At 44.8% G+C, this 22,919-nt stretch overlaps 2 protein-coding genes across 4 annotated transcripts in view; one reads left to right on the top strand and one right to left on the bottom strand.

The window, feature by feature from the left end:
- The window catches only part of BORCS5 (BLOC-1 related complex subunit 5), an 81,489-nt gene extending 71,042 nt beyond the window's left edge, over positions 1 to 10,447 (bottom strand). Inside the window, exons 1-2 of one of the 3 annotated variants that reach the window (XM_067531055.1) lie at positions 10,316 to 10,447; positions 4,530 to 4,673 (exon numbers count right to left, since the gene is read on the bottom strand). In XM_067531055.1, coding sequence (XP_067387156.1) covers positions 4,530 to 4,641 — 112 coding nt within the window. In that variant the 5' untranslated portion in view covers positions 4,642 to 4,673; positions 10,316 to 10,447. Of the gene's footprint in view, positions 1 to 4,529; positions 4,674 to 4,952; positions 5,053 to 6,569; positions 6,941 to 10,315 lie in introns of those variants that run through there. The other 2 variants (XM_067531054.1, XM_067531056.1) reach the window with 2 other exon arrangements.
- Positions 10,448 to 10,978: 531 nt separating this feature from the next.
- MANSC1 (MANSC domain containing 1) lies at positions 10,979 to 20,642 on the top strand. Its single transcript, XM_067530994.1, has 4 exons — positions 10,979 to 11,090; positions 12,861 to 13,168; positions 14,176 to 14,316; positions 19,352 to 20,642. The coding sequence occupies exons 2-4, from the start codon at positions 12,946 to 12,948 to the stop codon at positions 20,173 to 20,175; spliced, it is 1,188 nt and encodes a 395-aa protein (XP_067387095.1). The 5' UTR covers positions 10,979 to 11,090; positions 12,861 to 12,945; the 3' UTR covers positions 20,176 to 20,642.
- Positions 20,643 to 22,919: the final 2,277 nt, after the last annotated feature.

Below are 22,919 nucleotides of genomic sequence, written 5' to 3'. Positions count from 1 at the left end.
AAGCTCACACTGGTTAATTCTCCTCTCCTAGTAGGAAGGACTCATCGCTGTGTGTGTTATGGATTGGTTTAACAGTACAGCTTTGCCATATAAAACTCAATGTAGTAACACTCCTAGTACAGACTATTTTCCTAATTCTGTCCAATTGGATTTTCACAGAACTACAATGCGATAAACAAACACTGGAATAGGAGAAAGTGAAATTTACACATGTACATTGTCTTCTAAAATGAAAATAGTTCCATGCTTAGTATAACTATCAATATGTATTAAGTGGAATTTTAATTAGGACCAAACACAAAGCAACTCAAAGCAGCTGACATTCAGTGTTAGCGAACAGACCCTTAAGAGTTCTTTCTCTTTCAGTTTTTCCATAAATACCACCAAATTTAAAAAAAAAAAAAAAAAAATGTATAAAGGTCATTCCCTAAATTGTAATGCCACTTCCAAAATTGAAGGCAGATTCTGCACCCCCTTAACTCCTCTGTCTGGTCCCAATCAAGTTAACGGAACTGGTTATTGGGAAGGTTTGGAATCAGTCATGGGATATGCATCCCAAATTAGTACTTCACCAAAAGCTTGATCTGCGGAGGCTGAAAGTCACTGCTATTGAACAGCTGCTCAGCAGCTAGTGGACAAGTATTCACGTTACAAATTACTCTAACCGGCGTCCTTGTTGGAAGAGTCATCAAGTGGAGACCACATTGCCCACTAGACCCCAGCAACGGTGATCCCTCTGGGTAAGGAGTTGAGGCAGAGCAGTGTGAGGAAACTTGCTCTGCCCATACTGTACCTATGCTACGCATAAACCGAAGGCTTCATTTCCATTGGTGGTTAACCCTGCACCTGTCCCCAAACACAATATTCGTTTTGAACGTACAGACATTTGACCATCCAAGAGCTCTGCAGGCAGTGCTGAGATTCTGCTTCAGTGATTGCAGCTGAAAAACAATGGGGAAAGGGGAAGCATTGCTCCACAAGCAGAAAGTTCACCCTATTGGCCAATATTATATTTATATTATTATATTATTAATAATTATTTCTATTTCTTCACGCAGACACTATAGCATGTGTGTAGACATGTTTTATTTCTTCAGGATGTGTATCTTGTGTGTTTCAACAACTTAAGAAAATATATTTAAAATAAAAGGCAGCTGGGAAGTCATTTATATTACCTAGAATCTATGATGGTGCTTCCTTCAAACAGTTACGAAAGGACAAGAAATTTCCTTTAAGTGCATGGATGACAAAATACAAGAAACCTTCAGAGCTTTTACTTTCATATGTATCTTAATCGGCTACGCAAATTTTTTTTCAGTGGGGACGATGGTTATCTGGGATTGGCCTCTTTTCCCTTCTGTATTCCCCACTCCTGAATCAAGTAGACAGAGGATGCTTGAGATGGTCCTTTCTTTAGGAGCTAAGTTACTGCCCCTGTTGCACACTCATGCATTGCTGGCCTGGAGAGCTAAAGACCTAAACTCATATACCCGTGCGGCAGAGGTATTAACCCATCAGGCCAGTGCCCCTCCTCCCTTCATTCCTCCTACATGGAGAAAAATTAAAATGGATGTGGGTTTGGGTTTTCTTAAGTAGGTCAGATGGAGCAATTCAAATTAGTCAGTCAACTGGAGTAAGTATAGCAGCATGTGCCCATGACAAGACCACAGCTTCAGATGGAAAGAATCGAACTGCAGTGTGATTCTGTTCTGAGGGATAAGCTCTCCAGTGTTGATGTTGGAACATTTTATCAGTATATAGGACCAAATTATCCCAGGCTGAAGTCTTTTGCTTCCAAAATTGTGTCCATGTTTGGGACAAGGTATGTCTGTGAACAGCTCTTTTCTGTACTGAACATCAACAAGTCAAGATTTCGTGCTCAACTTACGGATGCACACCTGAACGCAATACTCAAGCTTGCCACAGCCCAGTCCCTAGCTCCAGACTTTGATGCAGTGGTCCAAAGTAAGAGGTGTCAGGCATCAGGAAGCAGCAGTAGCAGTAAATAAAGGACTATAATTCTTAATCATTGGTCGATTCTTTTAATCATAAAATAGCAGTAGTTGTAGAAGTGAACTTACTGCAGTTTTTATATCGCTGATACCTAGCAAATAAAATATAATACTACATACAAATGGTTGTGCCTAGTATTTCGATTTATGGGATGTATGGCCCACTTGAAGTACATTTAGTTCAAATCTGGCCCACCATAGCAAACGAGTTTGACACCCCTGCTGTATTACATTTTCTGTCTTTTAATTCCTGTATTTATTACTAGGGATATTTGCATGAAAACAGCATTTCTGCCTCTTAAGAGTCCACTAGATCTTGCTGCTTATTCCCCACTTGCAGTAATAACAGGCAATGTGCAAAATGAAAATCTTCTCCTCAGCAACTGAATGCGAGTCACAAGAATAGAACATTAGGATGTGAGGTGAGGATTAAGCAGCAGAAGCATCTCTCTTACACAGGCGGAAGCCTGGTTTTCCATGCAAATTTTCCTAGCAATTAAAGAAAACGGAGGAAGGGGGGAAAGTGAACATTAATCTCCCTAGAAATGTCACAGAAAAACACATCTCATTTTATTGTTTATGTTGGAAATCAGAATAGTTATCAGTGCTCTCCAGATGACAACAGCATCCCGTTCAACATTCAAGAGACACCAGATGTTTTCCTTGCAACAGGTAAGTGGGTTGTTTTGGTTTGTTTGGGGGTTTTTTTAAAGGAAAAAAGTGGTAAAGATGAGCCTGTGCAGAGAACCCTATCAATGGATGTCAACTATACAGGACAAATTGTTCAAGAACTAGTCACCCAAGTACAACTATTACTTCTACAAAGCACAGAGGTCAGCAAACCCTAAGGCAAACGGCAAAGGTGATGCCAGCTGACTACATTAAGCATTTCTTGAATTTTTCTAAGATTTAATAGAAGTGGAATGAGACTACACATAACTAATTCCCAGTGTCCTTTTCTTCACTGATTTTTGAGCTATGTAAACTGCAAGCAAGATTTCCCCAGATGCAAGCCAAATTGTAGCACCACCTAGCTCCCATACAGAACTTATCAGTAGATCTTACACACCTTACAGAGGAGGGTCAGGATCATTATCCCCATTTTAGAGGGGAAGCGACTTTCCACGGTCACCCTGTAGACCACTGGCAGAACCGTGAATATTAACCCAGGTCTTCTGAGTCCCAGACTAGTCTCTATGCTCAGGGCCACACGGCTTTCAGTGATCTTAATGCAAAGAGTCACAAACATTTTATCTGACAAATTATACAACATTTGGGATGGAAAGACAAGATAGAACTACTTATTCAGTGCAATACAGCCCAGTTTGCAACACTGCCCAAAAGCCACCAGATGTCAGCATGAGCTACATGGTCGAGTCAATTAAACGGCTAAAGACTTCCTAGCAAATAACGGTATAATTATCGTTTAAAAGGGGAAGAAGGATCTGGTCATCAGTGATCTAATGTTCAGTGCTCTACACTATCTGATTTGGATCCAGGTTCCACTCCTTGGTCTCTGGATGCTTGGACTGGCCAGGATAGAGTGCACTAACGTGGTAACAACTTCAGCCTTGGATAGCAGGTCTCACATCACTCAGCAACATTACAGCCAGTTAATAAGCAGCACTGACAGACGCTGAAGCAGGTCACAAACATGGATTATTTGGAACACAGCAGTCTCTTTTCTCCCCCTGGAAATACCAACCCAAACGATGTGTTCTCACTTAACTCTTTCCCTCACCTCTACCCGTTCGCTTCCCCTTCTTACCTCTCTTTGGCTGAAAAAGGATCCTTCCAATGCCACTTCTGCTGCATTCATCCACTTTCCTCACCTAAGAGCTCAAAGCATAACCACAGAGAGCTCTATGAGGCTTCCCAAGCACTGCAAAACTCAGAGACTGGCTTATGACATTCATAGTCTCTATAGCGTGCAGGCAACACTAGGATGACAGATAGACACTGTGCTCCTACCAGCAATAGACTTAGACAGGAGATATGTGGAGTATTATTTTCAGGCAAATACCAGAAAAGCAACTGAGTGGCAGGGACAAAGGAAGGATCAGCTCAGAAGGGGAAATAGGATAGGCAAAGGAATAGGATGGGGTGAAGAGAATAAAGGATTTGAATTGATACAAAGGCACACTATTATGTTGTATAGGCCACAAAGGGTACTTCCTTTCTGTCTACCCATTTTATTTTCCAACAGCTTCCAACAACAAAAAGTCCAAAACACGGTTAAAGTACCAGCTCCATGCTGGGCACCCCACAACTAAACTAGGTCTCTAGAAGAAGTGTACCCATGGCCTCTGTGAGACAGAGGACTTCCAGCAGATCCTCCTCCGGATAACGACAGCGACGTAGGGTCTAATGGGTACAAGGCATAAAACAGAGATGGGGGAGAGAAGGGAAGTGATTAGATCATCAGGAACCTGGATTCCGATAGCGACGAGATTTGTGTCCGTATTGAGTTTCCTAAGGGGGAAAAGTGCTTGAAAAAACAAAGGAAAAGTCTCTTACCTGTCAAGAGGGGCTGGAAAGTTGGAATCTCTTGCAATTTTATCACATCAGGATCATTGCTTACGTTCCGCGAGGACTGCGTTCCCGGAGCCACCACCACAATATCATCCATTTTTGCTCGTTGCTTGGCTGGAGAAGGAGATGCTGCGTGTGGAGGGGAATAAAGTAAATATTTCAATGAATAAGGAGATGCAGAGCTAATTCTAGCACTACTGATATGCTTCATCCTTTGTCAAGAGGACAGGTGTGTGCAGTCTGTCTGTATTGAGGTTTTCTATAGTAACCAACCGTCGTAGTAGCTAGATGCCTCTCAGATAAATGAAATCTGAGTGGCAAGATTCCTACTGGACATCACTGTGCTCTTCTCCTTTCCCTGGTTTTAAGAGGCCCTGCTTGATAGAAATAGATCACATACCCACTTACTTAAAATGAAAGTAGACTGAGCTATCGGAAAGCAACAAATACTCTTCGTTCAGCATTCCTTTTTCAAAAACGCTGGAATAATGGTGAATGTGATACACCGTAACATAAAAGTAAGTGGGATGAGGGGTGGAAGGAAACTGCGGTGGGACATTGTAAACCTTTACTTAGATCCCGAAATGCCACACGTCTTAAAATTCTAAACCATGACCATCAACGGAAATGTGGCCTAAAACGTAAACATTATGAAAACAAGCCAAAGAACACCAGAAATGTTTTCATTAAAAAGCAAAAGCAAAAAACAAAAATAACTGTTTTGTGTAAGAACTGAGTTTTAAACCAGTGAACAATCCTCTACACTGTTTGAAACTCAAAATACTGCAGCCCAAAGAATCTTTTGTGACACTATGAACAAAAGTGAAACTGACTTTGCTAATTTTCACTATCCAGAAAAATGTAAGTAGTATATAAACACACACACAGGCAAATACAGCATTTGTATAGTTCTTTCATTTTTAATCATCTAAAGGGCTTATTAGTAACAAAAAATATTTGTTGTCAACGTGATTTTGAAGGTGACATAGCCCCATTACATCTAGGGTTTTTTAAATCCTCAAAGTATCTCCTGCTCAAGTCACTTTCTAAAGTGAATTAGATGCACATTGTGTTGCAGCTATTTGTTTTAAACTAATGTTGTTACTCATTGTGGTGAAAGTTAGATCAAACCAACTCTACTAAAGTCTCTCTCAACACTTTTCTCCAGCATTTCTTAGCTGAGGCTTGAGTTTCTCCATCCTCCCATGACCGTCTGATTAGCATTCAGCATAGCCAGAGATCTGAAGTGTGCAAACAAGCCAGTACTCTGTAGTCACTTTGTGGTTTTCCCCCACACTCCTGAGACACATCTGCCAGTATACACAACATGATCACTAACATGCAGCAATTAAGTCAGACAGATCCTTCTCTTCCTTTGCTCTGACTAGACTTCCTCTTCACTGTCCCTCCCCTAGTTTTATCTTTACAGAATGAATGCAGTGCTGATCTTCACCTTCAAGACTCTGCTTCTGTTCCCATCCTAGTCCTAACAGCTATTTTAATACTCTCCTTGGGATCAATCAGTTTCCCACCTCTTGTAGACAAGTTACCCACCCTCTCATCTTCCTGATCCCTCCATACACAGACACCTCTTCACAATCACCCACCCACAACAGTACTGAGGAAGAAATAGAACACGTAGCAGCACCTCTCTGCAAAAAACAAACCAAAACCAGACTCACGCCCTGAGCCTCCACCATCAAATGCTGTTTTCCCTGGCTACAGAAATTGGGTCTGGCCCCCTGGAGCCCGCCGCGCCGTCATGCTGTTGCATTCCTAACACATGCAGACGCAGGGACTGTCATGTTACTTTCCCGCAACCTGCCACGGAAACACACAGGGCTCAGAAATACAGATAATCACCCGGCCAGCTAGGAACCAGCGCGCAAAAAAACCAAACCAAACCACCCCACGCCTAAGACCCAGCACCGCCCAGCTCAGCCCAGCGACCCGGACTAGGCGCAGGGGCGAATGCTCTGCCCGCGCCCCAGACTGGCCGAGATGGGGGCACACGGACAGACCGACCTGCCGTGCTCAGATCCGCCGGCCGGCTCTCGGCTTCTGCGCTTTGCTCGGCTCCCATGGCGGTGCTGGCGGCTGCAGGAGGATTCTCCCCAGCACGTCTTCAGTGCCCGGAGCACTGCCCCCACTGCCCCGGGGAAAGCAGCCTGCCCTGCACACCAGGCACCTGCCACTGCACTGCACTGCACTGCACTGCAAGACAACCTCTCCCCCCCCCCCCGGTCCTGCCGAGCGGGGAGCAGCTCAGAGCCAGCGCCCCCCGGAGCCAAGGCCGGGAGCACCCCGCACCCTACAGCGGCTGCAGCCGGCCTGCGTGAACCTGCGGCTGCAGAGACAGAGTTTCCGGCCCCCAGCTGCCAGCCGAGCGGTTGTTTCTGTTCCTGGGTCAGCCTCGCCCATGCAGGGGATGGGAGGCGGGCGCTCGGCCGCTCGGCGGGCTGCTTTAAAGGGCTAGCTGCACTGCAATAATAATACTGTCCTTCCTCTCTGATGTCTGCGGGGGGCTTTGGAGCAGGAAAAATAGCCCCCCCAGACATCCGGCCTGGCCAGTGCACTGGAGAGAGAGGGCAGGGGGTTAGCAGAGAGGCACGGAAAAGGAAAATAAAGGAGCCTTTTGCAGGCTGAGTGAAATGAGAAAGGAAAGGGAGAGGGGAGCTGCAGTTAAAGCTGAACTGGAGCATTGAACATGCCTGGGCCTGGGCCTGCAAACACCTGTGTTACCTGTAAGCAGGTGAGGAGTACCGGTATATCTGATCTAATCCATCTCGCTAAGGGGTTTGTGCTGCCGCCCCTCACCTTAGTGTCTGAGCGACATCTGTGTGAAATAGATTAGCAACAGCAAAATCCCTGCTAGACTTGAGGGAGTCTTCATCGGGTGACCAGATAGCACGTGGGAAAAATCAGGACCGAGCTGGGGGGAATAGGCGCTTATATAAGACAAAGCCCCAAATATCGGGACTGTCCCTATAAAATCGGGACATCTGCTCATCCTAAGTCATCATGGCTTTCTCCCTCTTGGGGGTATAAAAACCGTCCTTGGGAAAAGGTTACGTGTTGGTTTGTGTGGTCTGTTTGTTCATTTGGAGTCTGTTTCAGGAGGGGTGAATAGAAAGGGGCATCAGTGTTGTGCCGCCACTCTTGTTCTGTGGAAAGGCTTTATCAAAAAGGAAGATTTGCAATAATTCCTAAAGATGGGAAGATTCTGGATTCATTTAATCTGGAAGTTGATACCATAGGCCTCAATGGGGCTACTCCTATGAGTAAAATTACATATGTGAATATGCGTTTGCACAGTCAGGACCGAAATCTCTCTCTCTTATGCCCCAATCCCGGCAACACATACTTAACTTCTAACCAGTCCCATCAATAAGAACACAAGAACGACCATCCTGGGTCAAACCAATGGTCCATCTAGCCCAGTATCCTGTCTTCCAACAGTGGCCAATGCCAGGTGCTTCAGAGGGAATGAATAGAACAGGTCATCATCAAGTGATCCATCCCACCGCCCATTCCCAGCCTCTGGCAACCAGCATTGAAAACATGCAGGAAAACATAAAAATTATCACTGATAACATTTGCAGAGGACACAAAAATTGGGGGAGTGTTAAATAACAAGGAGGACAGGTCACTGATACAGAGAGATCTGGATTGCTTGGTAAACTGGGCGTAAGCAAACAATGTGCTTCTTAATATGGCTAAACATAAATGATACATCTAGGAACAAAGAATGTAGGCCATACTTACACAATGGGGGACTGTATCCAAAGAAGTAGTGACTCTGACAAAGACTTGGGGGTTCTGGTGGATAAGCAGCTGAACACGAGCTCTCAGTGCAATGTTGTGGCCAAAAGGGCTAACATAATCCATATGCAGGGGAATCTCAAGTAGGAGTAGAAAGGTCCCTTCCAGCCTTACATTTCTATGATTTCAGCAGATCGAGGGAAGTGATTATTCCCCTCTAGTCGGCACCCGTAAGGCCACATTTGGATACTGTGTTCAGTTTTGAGCCCCCCACTACAGAAAGGATATAGACAAATTGGAAAGAGTCCAGCGGAGGGCAACGAACATGATTAGGGGGCTGGAGCACAAGACTTATGGGGAGAGGCTGAGGGAACTGGGCTTGTTTAGTCTGCAAAAGAGAAGAATGAGGGGGGATTTGATAGCAGCCTTTAACTACCTGAAAGGGGGTTCCAGGAAGGATGGAGCTAGCCTGTTCTCAGTGGTGGCAGGTGACAGAACAAGGAGCAATGGTCTCAAGTTGCAGTGGGGGAGGTCTAGGTTGGATATTAGGGGAAAAAATTCACTAGGCGGGTGGTGAAGCCCTGGAATGGGTTATCTAGGGAGCTGGTGGAATCTCCATCCTTAGAAGTTTTTAAGGCATGGCTTGACAAAGCCCTGGCTGGGATGGTTTAGCTGGGGTTGGCCCTGCTGTGAGCAGGGGGTTGGACTAGATACCCTCCTGAGGTCCCTTCCAACCCTATCTTCTATGATAACTTTACACCTTTTTGTATTGCTCCTCATCTGCATATAAAGAATATTACAATTTGTAAGAAAGATAATTAGAGCAAATTATAACCTGACTGACCTGTGTTGACATTTAAGTGCCAAGAAGAATTTTCTCTGGTTTTGGAAGGAGGACATTTTTCTTTTTGTCTTACTTGGGAAGGTGTGGGGTTTATGGACCTGGGTGTGGTGGCTGTTCAGATACTATGTAATGATCAAAAAGAGGTTGTCCCCACTTATGCATATAATATAGGATTGAATTTACTTCCTTTCTTTCCCAGCATCTAACAATGCTCTTCAATGATGTATTTAATTAATACACTTTTTAAATCAATGTTCTTAGAATTGTGTAAAGCTTTTGTTACAAAATCTGACGTTGTGCACAATATGTTTGGTATCAGATTTAATTACAAACTCTGCCTGTACTACCCATCTATCTATGCTACTGATCTGTCCACCATTATGGAAGTGTCTGAGCACTTCATAATCTTGAATGTATTTATCCCCACAACACCCCTGGCAAAGGGGGGGAAGTAGGCAGTGCAATTATCCCCATTTTACAGGTTGGGAACTGAGGCCCAGGGGCCCAGATCCACCAAGGTTCTCAGGCATCTAAATCCCAGTTTTAGGCTCCATGGCAATCCACAAAACTCCCACTCAATCCTGTAAGCACCTAACTTCATTTGGCACCTAAGATTCCGTCTCTGCATGTGTAGTGCAGCCCCACTCCAGGTGCCCGGATGCCTGAGTCCCAGAGCAATCCACAAACCGGGAAAACAACTCCAGGCATTCCTCCACCTCACTTGTGTGAGGGGCATGCTCAGACATTGGCTGCTGGATCCGAGCCCATTGACAATCTGGGCGATAAAGGAGGGGGAGGTAGCAATGGCCATCTTGTAACTTTCAGCTCGGTGATTCCAGCCCTCACCTGAGATGAGGAGACCAGGGTTCAATCCCCCCTCTGCCCCTCACCTCTGAGGAGAGTGCTTTAACTACTGAGCTAACATTATAAAGTGGGCACCACCACCACCACCTCCTCCTCTGGCTATTTTGTGTTGAACAAAGCAGCTGCTTAACTCATTCTCCCAAGAAGTGACTTAGGTGCCTCAGCCAGCTGAGTCCAGGAGAGGGGTTCATGGCTGTGAATAGCTACCACAGACAGACAGACAGACGCCACCCTGCAGCCAGGAGTCAGGTGCCTATCTCTGTGAGAGGCCAGGCACAGAACTCACCCTTCGCCTTCTTACCTGCCGGTAGCGAGCTGAGCTGGCCCCCGGCCTGTGTGCTGGCATTGCGCTGTGCCCGGTGCACGGTGCAGGGAGTCTCTGGGCACGACTCGGGCTTTGCAGATCACAGGGTTATTCCGAGGGGGGGGGGTGTTAGGTGTTGTGATGCCCAGGTTAATCAGTTCAATGGCTTTCCTGACACAACCAAAGGCCGGGTCTGGGCTGCAGACTATTTACGGTTCGGCCTCACGTCCAGATGAAATGCAGTGATGTCAACTGCCAGTGTGGGTCGGTTCGGTTCGGTTCGGTTCTGTTGTACCCGAACCTTAACACAAACACTCTGGGGGTCAGTGTGGCTGGACCCTGTGAACGGACCCAAAACACAACAGCTGCATGAAGAACACCTGCTCTGGGCACCAGGTGTTTGCCCAGCTCGGCTTGTTGTGCTCCGGGCAAACCATCTGCTGCCCTGCGCTGGGGCGTTTGTGTTTGTGGGATAGTCCTGCGCCGTGCTCTCAGCCCAGCCAGCCAGCCGGGGCGGGGCGGGGAGAGGGGCGAGGGAGGCCCTGATCCTGCAGACACGTGCTTAACTTGACTCCCAGGACTTCCTCCCTCCCTCCCCGGCTCCGCCTCCGCCTCCGCCTCCGCCTCCGGATCCGGAGCGCCGGGCTGGGCAGCGGCTAAGGCGGCGGCGGAGAGCGGAGAGCGGGCCCCCTTCTCCGGCTACGGGTGCAGCCGCAGCCTCCCTGTGCAGCGCCGAGCTCCGCCCCGCCGCCAGGACCGCCGACCCCGGCCGGTGAGGCTGCCTGCGCGCGGGGGGCAGGGGCAGGGGCGGGGCGGGAGATCCGGGTGGCCGGTGATCCTCCCGGGGCAGCCCTGGAAACACAGCAGACGCAGACGCAGCCTCCGCCCCTTGTGCCCCCCGGCCCAGGCGTTATTGCCTCCCCTGTCTGTGCCCGGGCCGGTGCGGAGGGGAAGGCGGCGGGAACTGCCGGGTGTTTCCGCGCCCCGGGCTGCTCCCCTCTGCAGCATTGCACACGAGCACACAGCAAATGAGCCTTCCCGGGGGTGCTGCCCACAGCTCGGAGACCTCGCTGCCCTGAGACCCGCAGCCCCTTGGTCACTGGGCGGATACAGCGCCTCAGTGACTTCTTCTGTGCCGTGATGCCCGGGGGTCGTTCCGTCTCCAGGCTCTACTCACATCCTGGCCAGCCCGGGGAGAGCAGCACCCGCACGGCTGCCTTGGGCCGTGCTTGTTGTCTGGGGCATGCCAGCCCTTTAAACACTGCCCGAACCCCCGACAAACCCGCCGAGGGGCTGTGGTGGATCATCAGCTGCATGTGGCTTCCCTGAATGATGCTGTGGCCAAAAGGGCTAATGTAATCCTTGGGCGCGGAACCAGGGGAAGCTGGAGCGAGATTAGAGAGGTTGTTTTATGTCTGTATCTGCCCCTGGCGCAGCCATTCCTGGAACGCGGTGTCCACTTCTGGTGGCCACAGTTCAAGAAGGTGTTGATTCAGTTGGAGAATGTTCGGAGAAGATCCATGAGACTGATGAAAGGATTGGAAAACCTGCCTTAAAATGATGGACTGAGCTCAATGAGCCTCTCTTAAGGGATAACCTAATCACAGTCTGTTAGCACCTACACGGGGAACATACAGTTAATCGTGGGCGGTTCTTTAATCTAGCAGAGAAAGGTATAACAAGAGCCAATGGCTGGAAGCTGAATTTAGACAAACTCAGACTGGAAACAGGGCATACATTTTTAACAATGAGAGTAATTAACCAGTGGAACAATTTAGCAAGAGTGGTGGTGGATTCTCCATCACTGACCTTTTTTAAATCAAGACTCTATGTTTTTCTAAAAGATAGACTCTGGGAATTATTTTAGGGACATTCTGTGGCCTGTGTTGTACAGGAGGTCAGACTATCACAGTGATCCCGTCTGGCCTTGGAATCGATGAATCTACATAACTGTTTTTTCACTAGTGATCCTCTAACAGATTTGAGCTGGAGAGTGGTGATGTAAGGCAGGCTGTGTCTTTCAGTAGCAATGCCCCCAAATCACTTGTTTCCAGTATTTGCACTGATTCCCTTTTATGTTCTTGGGCATCTTGATTGAAAGAGTAGGGAAGAGAATTCCACTATGTATCCCTAGGTCTGATGTAGACTTTTTGTGATAAGTCCCTTATGCCTTCTCTGCCTCAGTGTCCCCTCTGTAAAATGGCACTTTTGTACCTTACAGGTATGTAGTGAGGATACAGTAAATATTGTGAGCCACTCAGACACTATGATGATGGGAGCCATATAAGAACCTCAGAGAGATTCTTGTGTGCTGTAGTCACCACCCTTTTTCATTTGAAAAGTGTAGCAATGTTTTTAATTGGGAAATTCTAAAATATTTTGGATGCCAAATATGTTGGGAAGTAAGTAATTTTGCATCTAGTATGTAATACAAACTTTAAAAAAAAATTACCTACATTTGCTACTTGTACAAAAGGATCTTATAATGCTTTGAAAACTTCATTTTGACTAAAGAAAGTGCTCCTTATTTTTTCCCCTGCAGATATGCATTCTTCTTAAAATGAAATTATCTTGAAGTTAAACACCAAGAAGTTTATCACTGTTCCAAAGAAGACGCCTAAGTAAAAATGTCCATCAGCATAACTTGGTGTTCCGCTTGCACATTCATAATCATGTGTTGCATGATACCTGGGCCATCCCTAAGTCAAAATTGCTCTATCGAGAAGATGGAAAATGTTGTCATTGACATGATGTTATCTCTCTCAAAAGGCATCAGAGGGACTGAGCCAATATATACGCCGACTCAGGAAGTTTGTATTAATGTTTGCTGCTTAGAAAAAAACATATCGGGTAAACTTCTACTTCCTTGATCTCTGTTCTTCTCTATCATTGCTTACGACGTGCTTGTAATAGGCTGGGATAGAATGAGCTGGTGTTAGCTCTCAAAGAGGAAAAACCAGGGCATTCTGTTTTTCCGCTCCTCTTTCAGCACTGAAATGTGAATCTCTCTCTCTTTTCACACCAAGACTAACAAGATATTGTGAATGTTGGTCTGTTTTCCTTAATCTATGAGAATTTAGTGATTAAATCCTAGCAATGTTGATTAATCAGAGCGATTATTGCATGTTTCTTGAACTTTAGGCATGTGCAATGGTTTTAAACCCTTCCCCTGCTCTGCTGCCATCCATTCCAAGACATAAAAGCTATAACTTTTTTGGTCCAGAAGCAGAATAAAAAGCAAACAATGGATATTTTTATGCTACATTTGAGTAGCTAAAAAGTAAAATGGTCTCATTCTTCTGAGAACTATGCTGTCGATCAAGCCCTTAGTAGCAGAATGAAGTATAAATGCAGATAGCATTGTCGCAGTGTTAACGGTGAATCGAAAAGCAGAAACAGTCAGGAGGCTCTGGGGATGGTGAAATCTTCTCCCTTTCAGTCACTCAAAGAAGTTAGAAGGTTTTCAAATTTATTAGATGCCTTTGAGCCAAAGGCTAATATGAAAAATGGTGCCCTATGGTCTGGTCTGTGGGCAGCAGCACCTTGATAGGAATCCCAGCAGCCGGGTGAAGGGAGGCTTATCCTACTATTTGTCTTGCACCTCCTGGGCAGGTAGAAGGAGGTGCAACCTCTCGCAGATTAGCCTTTGGCTTGTAGGTATTTAATAATTAAAACATGTATTAATCCCTATGCAATATGAATTGTATATTAATTCCTGTACATTGTGATATATTCATTCTTTTCCCTTCCTACTGATCTGGAGGATTTTAGTAAGCTAAGTAGAGCGTATTACCATAAAAGAGGCAGATACAAGACTTCTTGCTGCTAAAGTATATAATATATTATCATTTTTGCAGGTGCTAAGCAATGTAACTTGATGATTTTTGATGCTCGAAGAGTAGGCAAGCATCCAAACTGCTACCTGCTCTACTGCCCTACTGAGGAATCTTGTCCAATGAAACCAGCAAAAGGGCTTGTAAGCTACAGGATAAATAGAGGTAAACAATACTAAAAGCAACTGATCATTGATTTCATTTATACTGTTATGTGTCTTACAGATGTGTGCTTCCATTAGAACTGGTCAAAACTTTTTGATTTATCAGCAAAAAATTTAAAACTGAAAATGTTCAGCTGAAAACTGAAAATTTAATTTGGGAAATGCTACCATAGTACTTAATGGGAGTTGTAGTTTTGGGTGCCTCATACCCCCACTCTTCTTTAGGGACCTGGCTCCTCATGTGGACTGCATCTCCCATGATGCACCTTGGTGCCCTACCTCTGTGGTAGACTTAAAAATCTTTTATACTCTTCCCCTCTTTTAAAAAAACAATCAGAACAAACCCACCCTGTTATACTGTGACAATGTGGAACTGATGTGTCAGCAAATTATATCTCCTCACTAATCTTTCATATGTGTGCTTTCTGTTTAGACTCTTCAGGCCAGTGATGTATTCCTAAATAATACAGTTTGTGTGTGCTTAAAAAGCCTCTTCCATTTTGGCACATTCTGTGTTTGGAAGAAATTCCCTGTGGATATGCTGAGTATTACTAGAAGCAGTAGAAATTTAGCACCCTTTTAGCACCTTGTGTTTGAAGGGCTCATATTCCAGTGGTGAGGGTATAAATAGCACAGTACAGATTTTAGTTAATTTTCACATCTCTGTAAGGTTAGTAAATAAACAGAAGTAGTAATATTCCTCTTTTTCAGGTAGAAAAACTGAAGCAGAGATACAAAGTGACTTACCCAAGGCCAGCCTGCATTTCAGTAGCAAGGTTTAGAGAAGGCTTAGAACTCAGGAATTTCTTGTTGCCTCTCATGTGCTGTGCACTTTTTGGTGCTAATACATTAATAGTACTAAGGTCAGCTATGAAGATGTAGCAAGCTGACCAGAATATACTTGTTTGCAGTGTGCCTGCAGCCATGTTGTTCCCAGGATATTAGAGAGACAAAGTGAGAGAGGTAATGAAGAAGAGCTCTGTGTAACTCGAAAGCTAGTCTCTTTCACCAACAGAAGTTGGTCCAATAAAAGATATTACCTCACCTACCTTTGTGCCTCAAAATATACTTCTATACTTGCACCTTATCTGACTGAACTCTATAACAAATTGACAATTAAACTGTCCTCTGCCCAAGGGAGTTTAGAGGGTGGTTTGAGTATGGCTTACCTTGCGGAGAACACAAGTTTTTAAATATACTGTAGTTTTTTTCTCTCTCAGATATCTCCCAAAGGCTGAGCTTACTGAAGAGGTAACTTGCTCCTTCTGGGAAGGAATTGATCAGTGAGGGAAAGCATGCTGTCTGGCAAGATCATCCACATAACTTTTTCAGAAACTGTCTGGGTGCATTTGCTATGATAACACCAGGAAACCAGGGCAGGGGGAGGAACAAAGGGCTTAAACTCCTAGGGTGCAAAACCAGAAGAATCCAAATAATTGATTTATCATGTAACTTTTATCACACTTCTCCCGCTCTTTTCTCTGCCAGGAGTATGTAGAGGATTGAAAGAGGGAAGAGAATGTGTAACTGTGTGTGGGCTCTTGATATGCCAGAGATGCAATTGCTGAGTTGTAGTCTTGCTTGCCTACAGCATTTGTTTTTAATTGTGCAGTTTTTCTGGCTTCTGTTCCTATTGAATTATGGAAATATTGTATTTGAGCTTGTTTACCTTAAGCCTACATTGCTGATAAGCTTTCAGAGGTAGTTCCCAAGAAGCCTAGCCCACGTCTTGTGACAAACCTTTTAAGTTCTTTTTTTTTTTCAAACAGAAATGTGCACAAGATTACACCTTCAAGAAACCCTATTTATTAGCCATAAAGAAAAATAGTCTAATATTGGAACAGTTTTATTCAGTACAAACTTGATTTTTTCCAGCTCAACCACCACAGACCCCATTTGTGATTCAGGAGATGTTTTGTCTTCTGCTTCCAGCCCACAAAGTTACTGCTGAAAAACTACTCGGGGTTTCTGCTCCACCTCTCACACTCTTATGTGGAACTCAGACAACCTGCTCCATACAAATAACCAGCCCTGATGCTGGTGGATACCTACTGAGAATACCCAGAGAATCCCACTAGGCATTTCCTTTTGAGGGTGGGGACCTCTAAGATGATTTAGCACAGGGGTTCTCAACTTTTTTTTTTCTTTCTGAAAATGAATATTAGACACACTGGGTTAAGGGGCTTCCAGTTGAGACAGAAGAGACCATGAATGTAGCTACTGTTTGGTATATTTTAAATCCATCACTCTTAAAAGTCCAATATGTATCCAATTACATCAGTTTTAAGGCAGACAAAATCTGAGTGTAAGCTACTTAACACATACCCCCCCCCATTCTAAATTCTCCCTGTGTTCAGTGCTTAGTTTGTAAAGAAAGAGGAGCAGGGGGGGCTGAAGCAATTATTTTACATTCATAACAGATGCAGCAAGCCGGGGCTATGAACTGGCAAGCTTAGAGGTGCCGGCGCTCAGCACTGGCAAGGTCTGGCACAAAGCGAGCACTGCCTATATTCAGTTTCTAGTCTCTGTCCCGTCTGTTCTCTTACAAAGGCCTGTTGCTCATGAAGGGGGAATAGCACACCGAGCTAGTGCACTAGCCGGAGGTCAAACCCTGACTGACGTCTCCAATGAATGAGTCGGGTGATCTCCGCCTGGTCCCTATTTTGTGTGTATTGTACAATTTTGCTCCGAAGAGCAGAGATGTCTCTGGTCAATATCAAGATACAGTGGGAAAAATTCTGAGGGAAGCAAGAGTGTACGCCCTTCATTAGGGACACTGGTGCAATCACTGATGAGATGAGCCTGGGTGAGAGTCAATTTGTTTATTTTAGTTCCTGGCTTCTGTCAGGGGGCAGGGGAAAACTGCAGTTCTTTGGGTGACTTTCACTGCATATCTGCATAGTTTAATGATTTGTTGATCTTGTAAAGTGGAACCTTAACCTGGTCTACTAACCACTTGGGAATTTTCTCTCTGAAAAAAGTTTTCTTAGGGATTTTTCAATTGAAGGAAGTGTCAGATTCTTCCACCATTAATTCTAGGTTATCTAAGTGTTGCGTGTGTGTGGGTTTTTTGTTTGTTTGCTTTGGTATTTCAGTATTTGGTGACCTCTGCAATACTTACAGGAAATACAGTGAATAAGGGTGACGCACCACACCCAGTGGTAAATCCAGCTGGCTATTGGATGATAAGAATGTGGACACACAGGAGTTGTGCCAGTTAATTAGTTTTCTCAAGAACTATTACTCACCTGAAGTGTTAAGTTTTGTGTATAGGGTTGATATACAGTATCTTAACAGAACAGAATCATTGTCAGTAGAGTGAGTTTGCATGCAGCTTTTACCATGCCAAGCTGTGCATGTTTTGCTATCAGACTCCGGTTAATAGTTTTAACAGTCCCTACCCCTCACTTCTAAGAACTCTTCATCCACTTCCCCTCATGATGACCCTCACGGGGGGTACCTTTCTCTTAGCAAAAGAATGGGCACCCAGACTGTTAGCAAGTCAGTTTGTTGTGTAAGAAGTTGGTGAGGTGTGTTGGAGTGTGTGGGGATTTGTAACACTAATGACAGCCATTGCTTGTCACAGTAAAAATTCCCTGTGTGTCACGCTCCTTAGACCCATTCTTTCTGTTCTTCCTAGCTGCTGGGAGAGAGAGGGAATTCTGTCTCCTGATTACTGGGTGTTAGGGCGACTTTCCTTATTCTCTATAGGCATGGGCTGTAATGGGGAGAACTCTTCTAGCCAGCTGCTAGGTAGGAATATCTCCTCGCTCTGCTCACTGGTTGGTGGTAGGGCTGGGAATCCATGTGACAGTTCTTCTGCCTGATACACTCCACTTGCTTTGTCTATTTGCAATGAGCAGGTTTCACTATGTGATGTGGGAACAAGGGTCTTCCACTAGTTTTGTCACAAATTCCATATGCATATGCAACTTTTTTTTAAATAGGCATAGCCTACATCCTTCAAGTGATTTTAAGATGTTTGCGAGATATTGAAATCTTTAAATTCTTTCAGTGCCAGTGTAACGCCTCGGCACTGTAATTTGTTCCAGGTATACTGTTAAAGTGGCAATGCTAGACCCTGAATCGGGCAGATACTTCAGTCAGAGAAGTACTTGTACATTATATAGGCCCCATTCAGTCCCTGGTGCTGTACAGTTGTAACAATGCCATGTTCCTCCTTCCTCCGAAAAGAGATCAAGGACTGGATTCCCTATCCTGTCTGTAGATGGAAGGTCCAAAGTTACCCTTAAGCCTGGCTCATCTGCATGGTAAAAAAAAGTTACAAACAGGTGCATAGAGAAACTACAATGGAGTAAAGAGCATTTATAAGAACATAATTCCGGATGGTCCAATGGTTAGATACTAACTAGCCTGAGACTCTTGAGAGCTGGGTTCAAGTTCATGCTCTGCCACAGACTTCCTGTTTGACCTTTTGCAAGTCACTTAGCCTTTCTGTGCCTCTGTAAAATGAAGATAATGGTACTTCCCTACTTCACAGGATAGTTACATTGTGAGGTGGTCAGATACTGCAGCAATAAGGGCCTTACAAGTACCTTGCATAGATATAGGCAAAGTGTACTTGGTAACTTCTGCTCCTCTGGTTGGCAGAGACTTAGAATGTTTTGAAGATTACCGGCCTGATTCTTCACTGCCTTGCACCTCTGTGTGGGCATTTAAAGAAGTGCAATGTGAGTGCAAAACACTACCAAATCAAATGATTGCTTTGCACAGAGGTAAATACTTACATAAGGTTCAAGACTAGGAAGAGTCAGGCTTATTTTTTTAGGCTTTGGAGATGGAGTATCAGTTGGTGCTATGGCAACTGTAATTTTAACATGCATATTGCCAAACACTTGAGTGATTTTTAAAAAAGAGGAGGAAATCATGATGCCCCAGGGAAATGAGTTGTTTCATTTCGGGATTGGCCCGTTTTATGGTTTTCTATTGCATTCAGAAGAAGCAGTAGGCAGAGGAAGCATTGATTGCTGAAGTGGGTTGAATAATTAATTTATCTATTTTCTTTCTATTTTTAGGTATACAGATTCGGGACTCACAGCTTGCAAATTATGACTCGAATGGAAGCGCTCTTTCTTCACAAGCAGCTCGCTTTGACCTTTCCAATCAGGCTGGTCACCTGAATCAAACTGCTGCTGTGCAGAAATCTGTCATTTCTCAGATAACTGAACTAGTGGACCACATAGAAGAACATTTAGATAAGATTGAATCACACACACAGTTTTCTGAAGACCAAGAGAAGAAACATCCTAAGACCTTGGATTCTTTCCCAAAACAAAAAATAGCCAATTTATTGCCTACAAGTGTAGCTTATATGTCTCAGCTCAGTACCCCTACTCTACCCCCCTCTACCACTCTGCCTACCACTACACCCACCACGAATGCTGTATCCAAAACCACCACCGCTAGCACTCGGGTTCCTACCACCACTGTGTTTACCACGACTGACCGAAGGACCACGAATTCCAGAACTGCGACAGAATCTGCCAAGCTAAGAACATCTGCCACCACTCGCACTTCAATAGCCACCTCTACCGACATTCCTAGCAGCATCAATCTCTTTTCTTCGTCCGTGGTTGCTTTGCTCAGAAAGGATTCCTTTGCTCCTTTCCAGGATGAGAGGCGGCTTGATTCAGAAAGCTACCTACTAGATGGTGTTCCGAAAAGCAAGCATGTCCCTCAGTCTGGTGACAAAAGTAGCCTGATAGCAGCTTTCCTTTTTGGGATGGTGTTTTTGCTATTGATTATTGCACTCCTAGGCAGAAGAATGTCTCAGTCTCTCCAGAGAAGACGTTATACTAGGCTAGACTACTTGATCAATGGGATGTACGCTGATGTGTGATGGGAGGAGAAAGTGAAACAGTACATTGGTAAGACGGGCAGTCTTTGTTAGCAGGTGTAGCCTGAAACTGAACAGCAGTACTGAAATCCTGGGGCAGGGTGTGTTCTCGCTTAGCCATAGGTGGGAAAGGGGCATGCAACTGTTCATGTATTACTGCCTCCCGCCCTAAACGTATACACTGAATTGTGGTGTGACATTCAGTTAACTGCTAAATCCTAAAATAAACAAACTCCTCTAAGTTAAGCAGAGAAGTTTTTAGATTTAAAATAAAAGATCAAGATCCTAACGTAATGTTCTGCACTCGACTAGGTTGTGAACAAAACTGATTTTGTGCATCTGCACAGCGCATCCCTGTATTCTGTCCCTATTTTGCACAAAAATATCTGTTAAAACAGAGTGTAAACACTACCGTTTACCTGACAATCCTATTTAATGCATTGCTTCATGCCTCAGGAGGACACTTTGAACTTAAAGAAGAAATCATTCATATGCAAAACTTCACCGTGTAACAGTAAAGGTTGCCACACACATAAACATACCTGATATAAAATCCAGGAAATGAAAGGTAAGCCACCTAACAACCTATGCCTTCTATTCCACTACTGCCCGGCATGTGTCTTGCCACTGCCAACAGCTCTCCATCACACACCACAAACTTGACTCTGCCTTTTCCGTAGGGATACTAGTCCCTGACCCCTGATTTTTGCCATAAGTGTCAGAGAGAGAACCTGCTTTGTCAGCGCAAAGTAAAGCAAGCTGCATTCAAGTTTCTTCAGGACAAAAGCATGACCTAGTGAGCTGGCATCTGTCTGTAAAAGATTCTGCTCTATTCTATAATTCTTACATTGGTGTGACTCAACACCGAGTCGAAGAGCAGGCAGAGGCTTCTGGTGGAGTTGACAGGGACATTACAGGAGTACCACCAATAGAGAGGGCAATGGGAGGTGTACTCTGCAGTGTCACAACAAAAACGAGAGTCCTGTAGCACTTTAAAGACTAACAAATTCCTGCGGGCATAAGCTTTCGTGGGCTGCAACCCACTTGGTCAGATGCATGAAGTGGAAATCACAGATAGGGGGTGTATATATATACATCCAAGGGTAAGAAACAACAATGGGAGGGCAAGTGCTAACAAAGTCAGTTCAGTTAGGGTAGATGAGGCCTATTCACAACCATTGATTAGAAGGTGAGAATGTGTGAACAGTGACGATTACGTCTCGTAATGAGAGAACCAATCCAAGTCCCTGTTCAGACCCAGTCTGATTGTGTCAAGTTTGCAGATCAGTTCCAGCTCTGCAGTTTCTCACTGAAGTCTGTTTTTGAAATTTTTCTGTAGAAGTATGGCAACTTTCAAGTCAGCTACAGAGTGTCCTGGGATATTGAAGTGCTCTCCCACTGGTTTATGGGTGTTACCATTTTTTATGTCTGATTTGTGTCCATTTATTCTTTTGCGCAGTGACAGTCCAGTTTGGCCAATGCACGTGGCAGAGGGGCATTGCTGGCACATGATGGCATGTATGACATTAGTAGATGTGCAGGTGAATGAGCTCCTGATGGTGTGGCTGGCGTGGTTAGGACTGTGATGGTGTCACTAGAGTCGATGTGTGGGCAGAGCTGGCAACGGGGTTTGTTGCAGGGATAGGTTCCTGGGTTAGTGTTCTTGTTGCTTCATAACAGTTACAGGGAAATGAGCAAGTTTAAAGGACAGCTATGACTACATCACACAGACATGTCCAGTGGTCAGAGATGCCTCCTCCAATCAATAGAAATCTCTTAGTAAAAGCTGTGTATCCTCTGATTCTAGCAGAAGAAGCTCTAAGCTGTCTCAGCACTCTGGGGAACACTGGAAGCACTACTGCCCTACTGCGGAGCTCACCGTCCATTCCAGGCCCACTGCCTAGCTACGTGCCCTCTCTCCCAACCTCCCTGTATCTGACCCCGGGTCACCCCTTCTTAACCTCCTCTCCATACACACCAGCTTTGTTCATCTCCTGTGTAGAGTTGCCACCTTTGAGGTACAAAAACCCAGGACATCCGAAATGATCCTGAGTCCATAAAACTGGACAGCTGGCAGTGTGTGGCATAGGTAGCTCTCCTTGTAGATTTCTCAGGACAGCTACCTCAACATAGGGATGATCCTGGGAAAACTGGACAGGTGGCAACCCTACAATGCCTCCACTTCGTGACGTTAACACCCACGGTCACTCTATGCATGGAGTTCCCTGCCCCTGGCAATGGGGCCAGGGATGAGCTAGAATATGTGAGTGAACAGCTATGTTTGGGGGCAGAGCTGTGGGAAGCAACAGCGTGTGTGTGATGGGACGATAGGGCTTGTAGCAACCAGTTCACATTTTCAAGGTTTATCACAACCATGGAGTTTAGAATTACTTTTTAAAATGAAAGCCTCGGTCCTAGAGTATCCATTTGACTGCCAATATAATCAACAACCAAAAAACGGGATTATCATTAATAAGGGGAAATAATTCATTTTTAAATACAAAAAGTAACCTATATCCAACAGTTTTTTAGGCTGTGTGTGAAATTTGGTGCTTGGGATGAGGTTTTATATTTTGGGAGGGGAGGGATAAACAGAGGGGTACAAAAATAGTTTTCCTCAGAATAAATTTCTTAAAACATCCATCTTTAATTTTAGCTCAAACTAATTAACAGATTTATGCAGAAAATTTAGTTGTTCACAGATTAATTTATGCAAATCAAAGAAGTTGAAAACTTCCTCTAAGTGA

Source organism: Emydura macquarii, unplaced genomic scaffold (genome assembly GCF_026122565.2).
Source record: "Emydura macquarii macquarii isolate MOO-44397 ecotype Brisbane River unplaced genomic scaffold, CSIRO-AGI_Emac_v2 contig_3122, whole genome shotgun sequence".
In the NCBI taxonomy this organism is placed as follows: domain Eukaryota; kingdom Metazoa; phylum Chordata; order Testudines; family Chelidae; genus Emydura; species Emydura macquarii.
The sequence above is the reverse complement of the archived record's forward strand: the minus strand, read 5'-3'. Positions and strand labels throughout refer to the sequence as shown.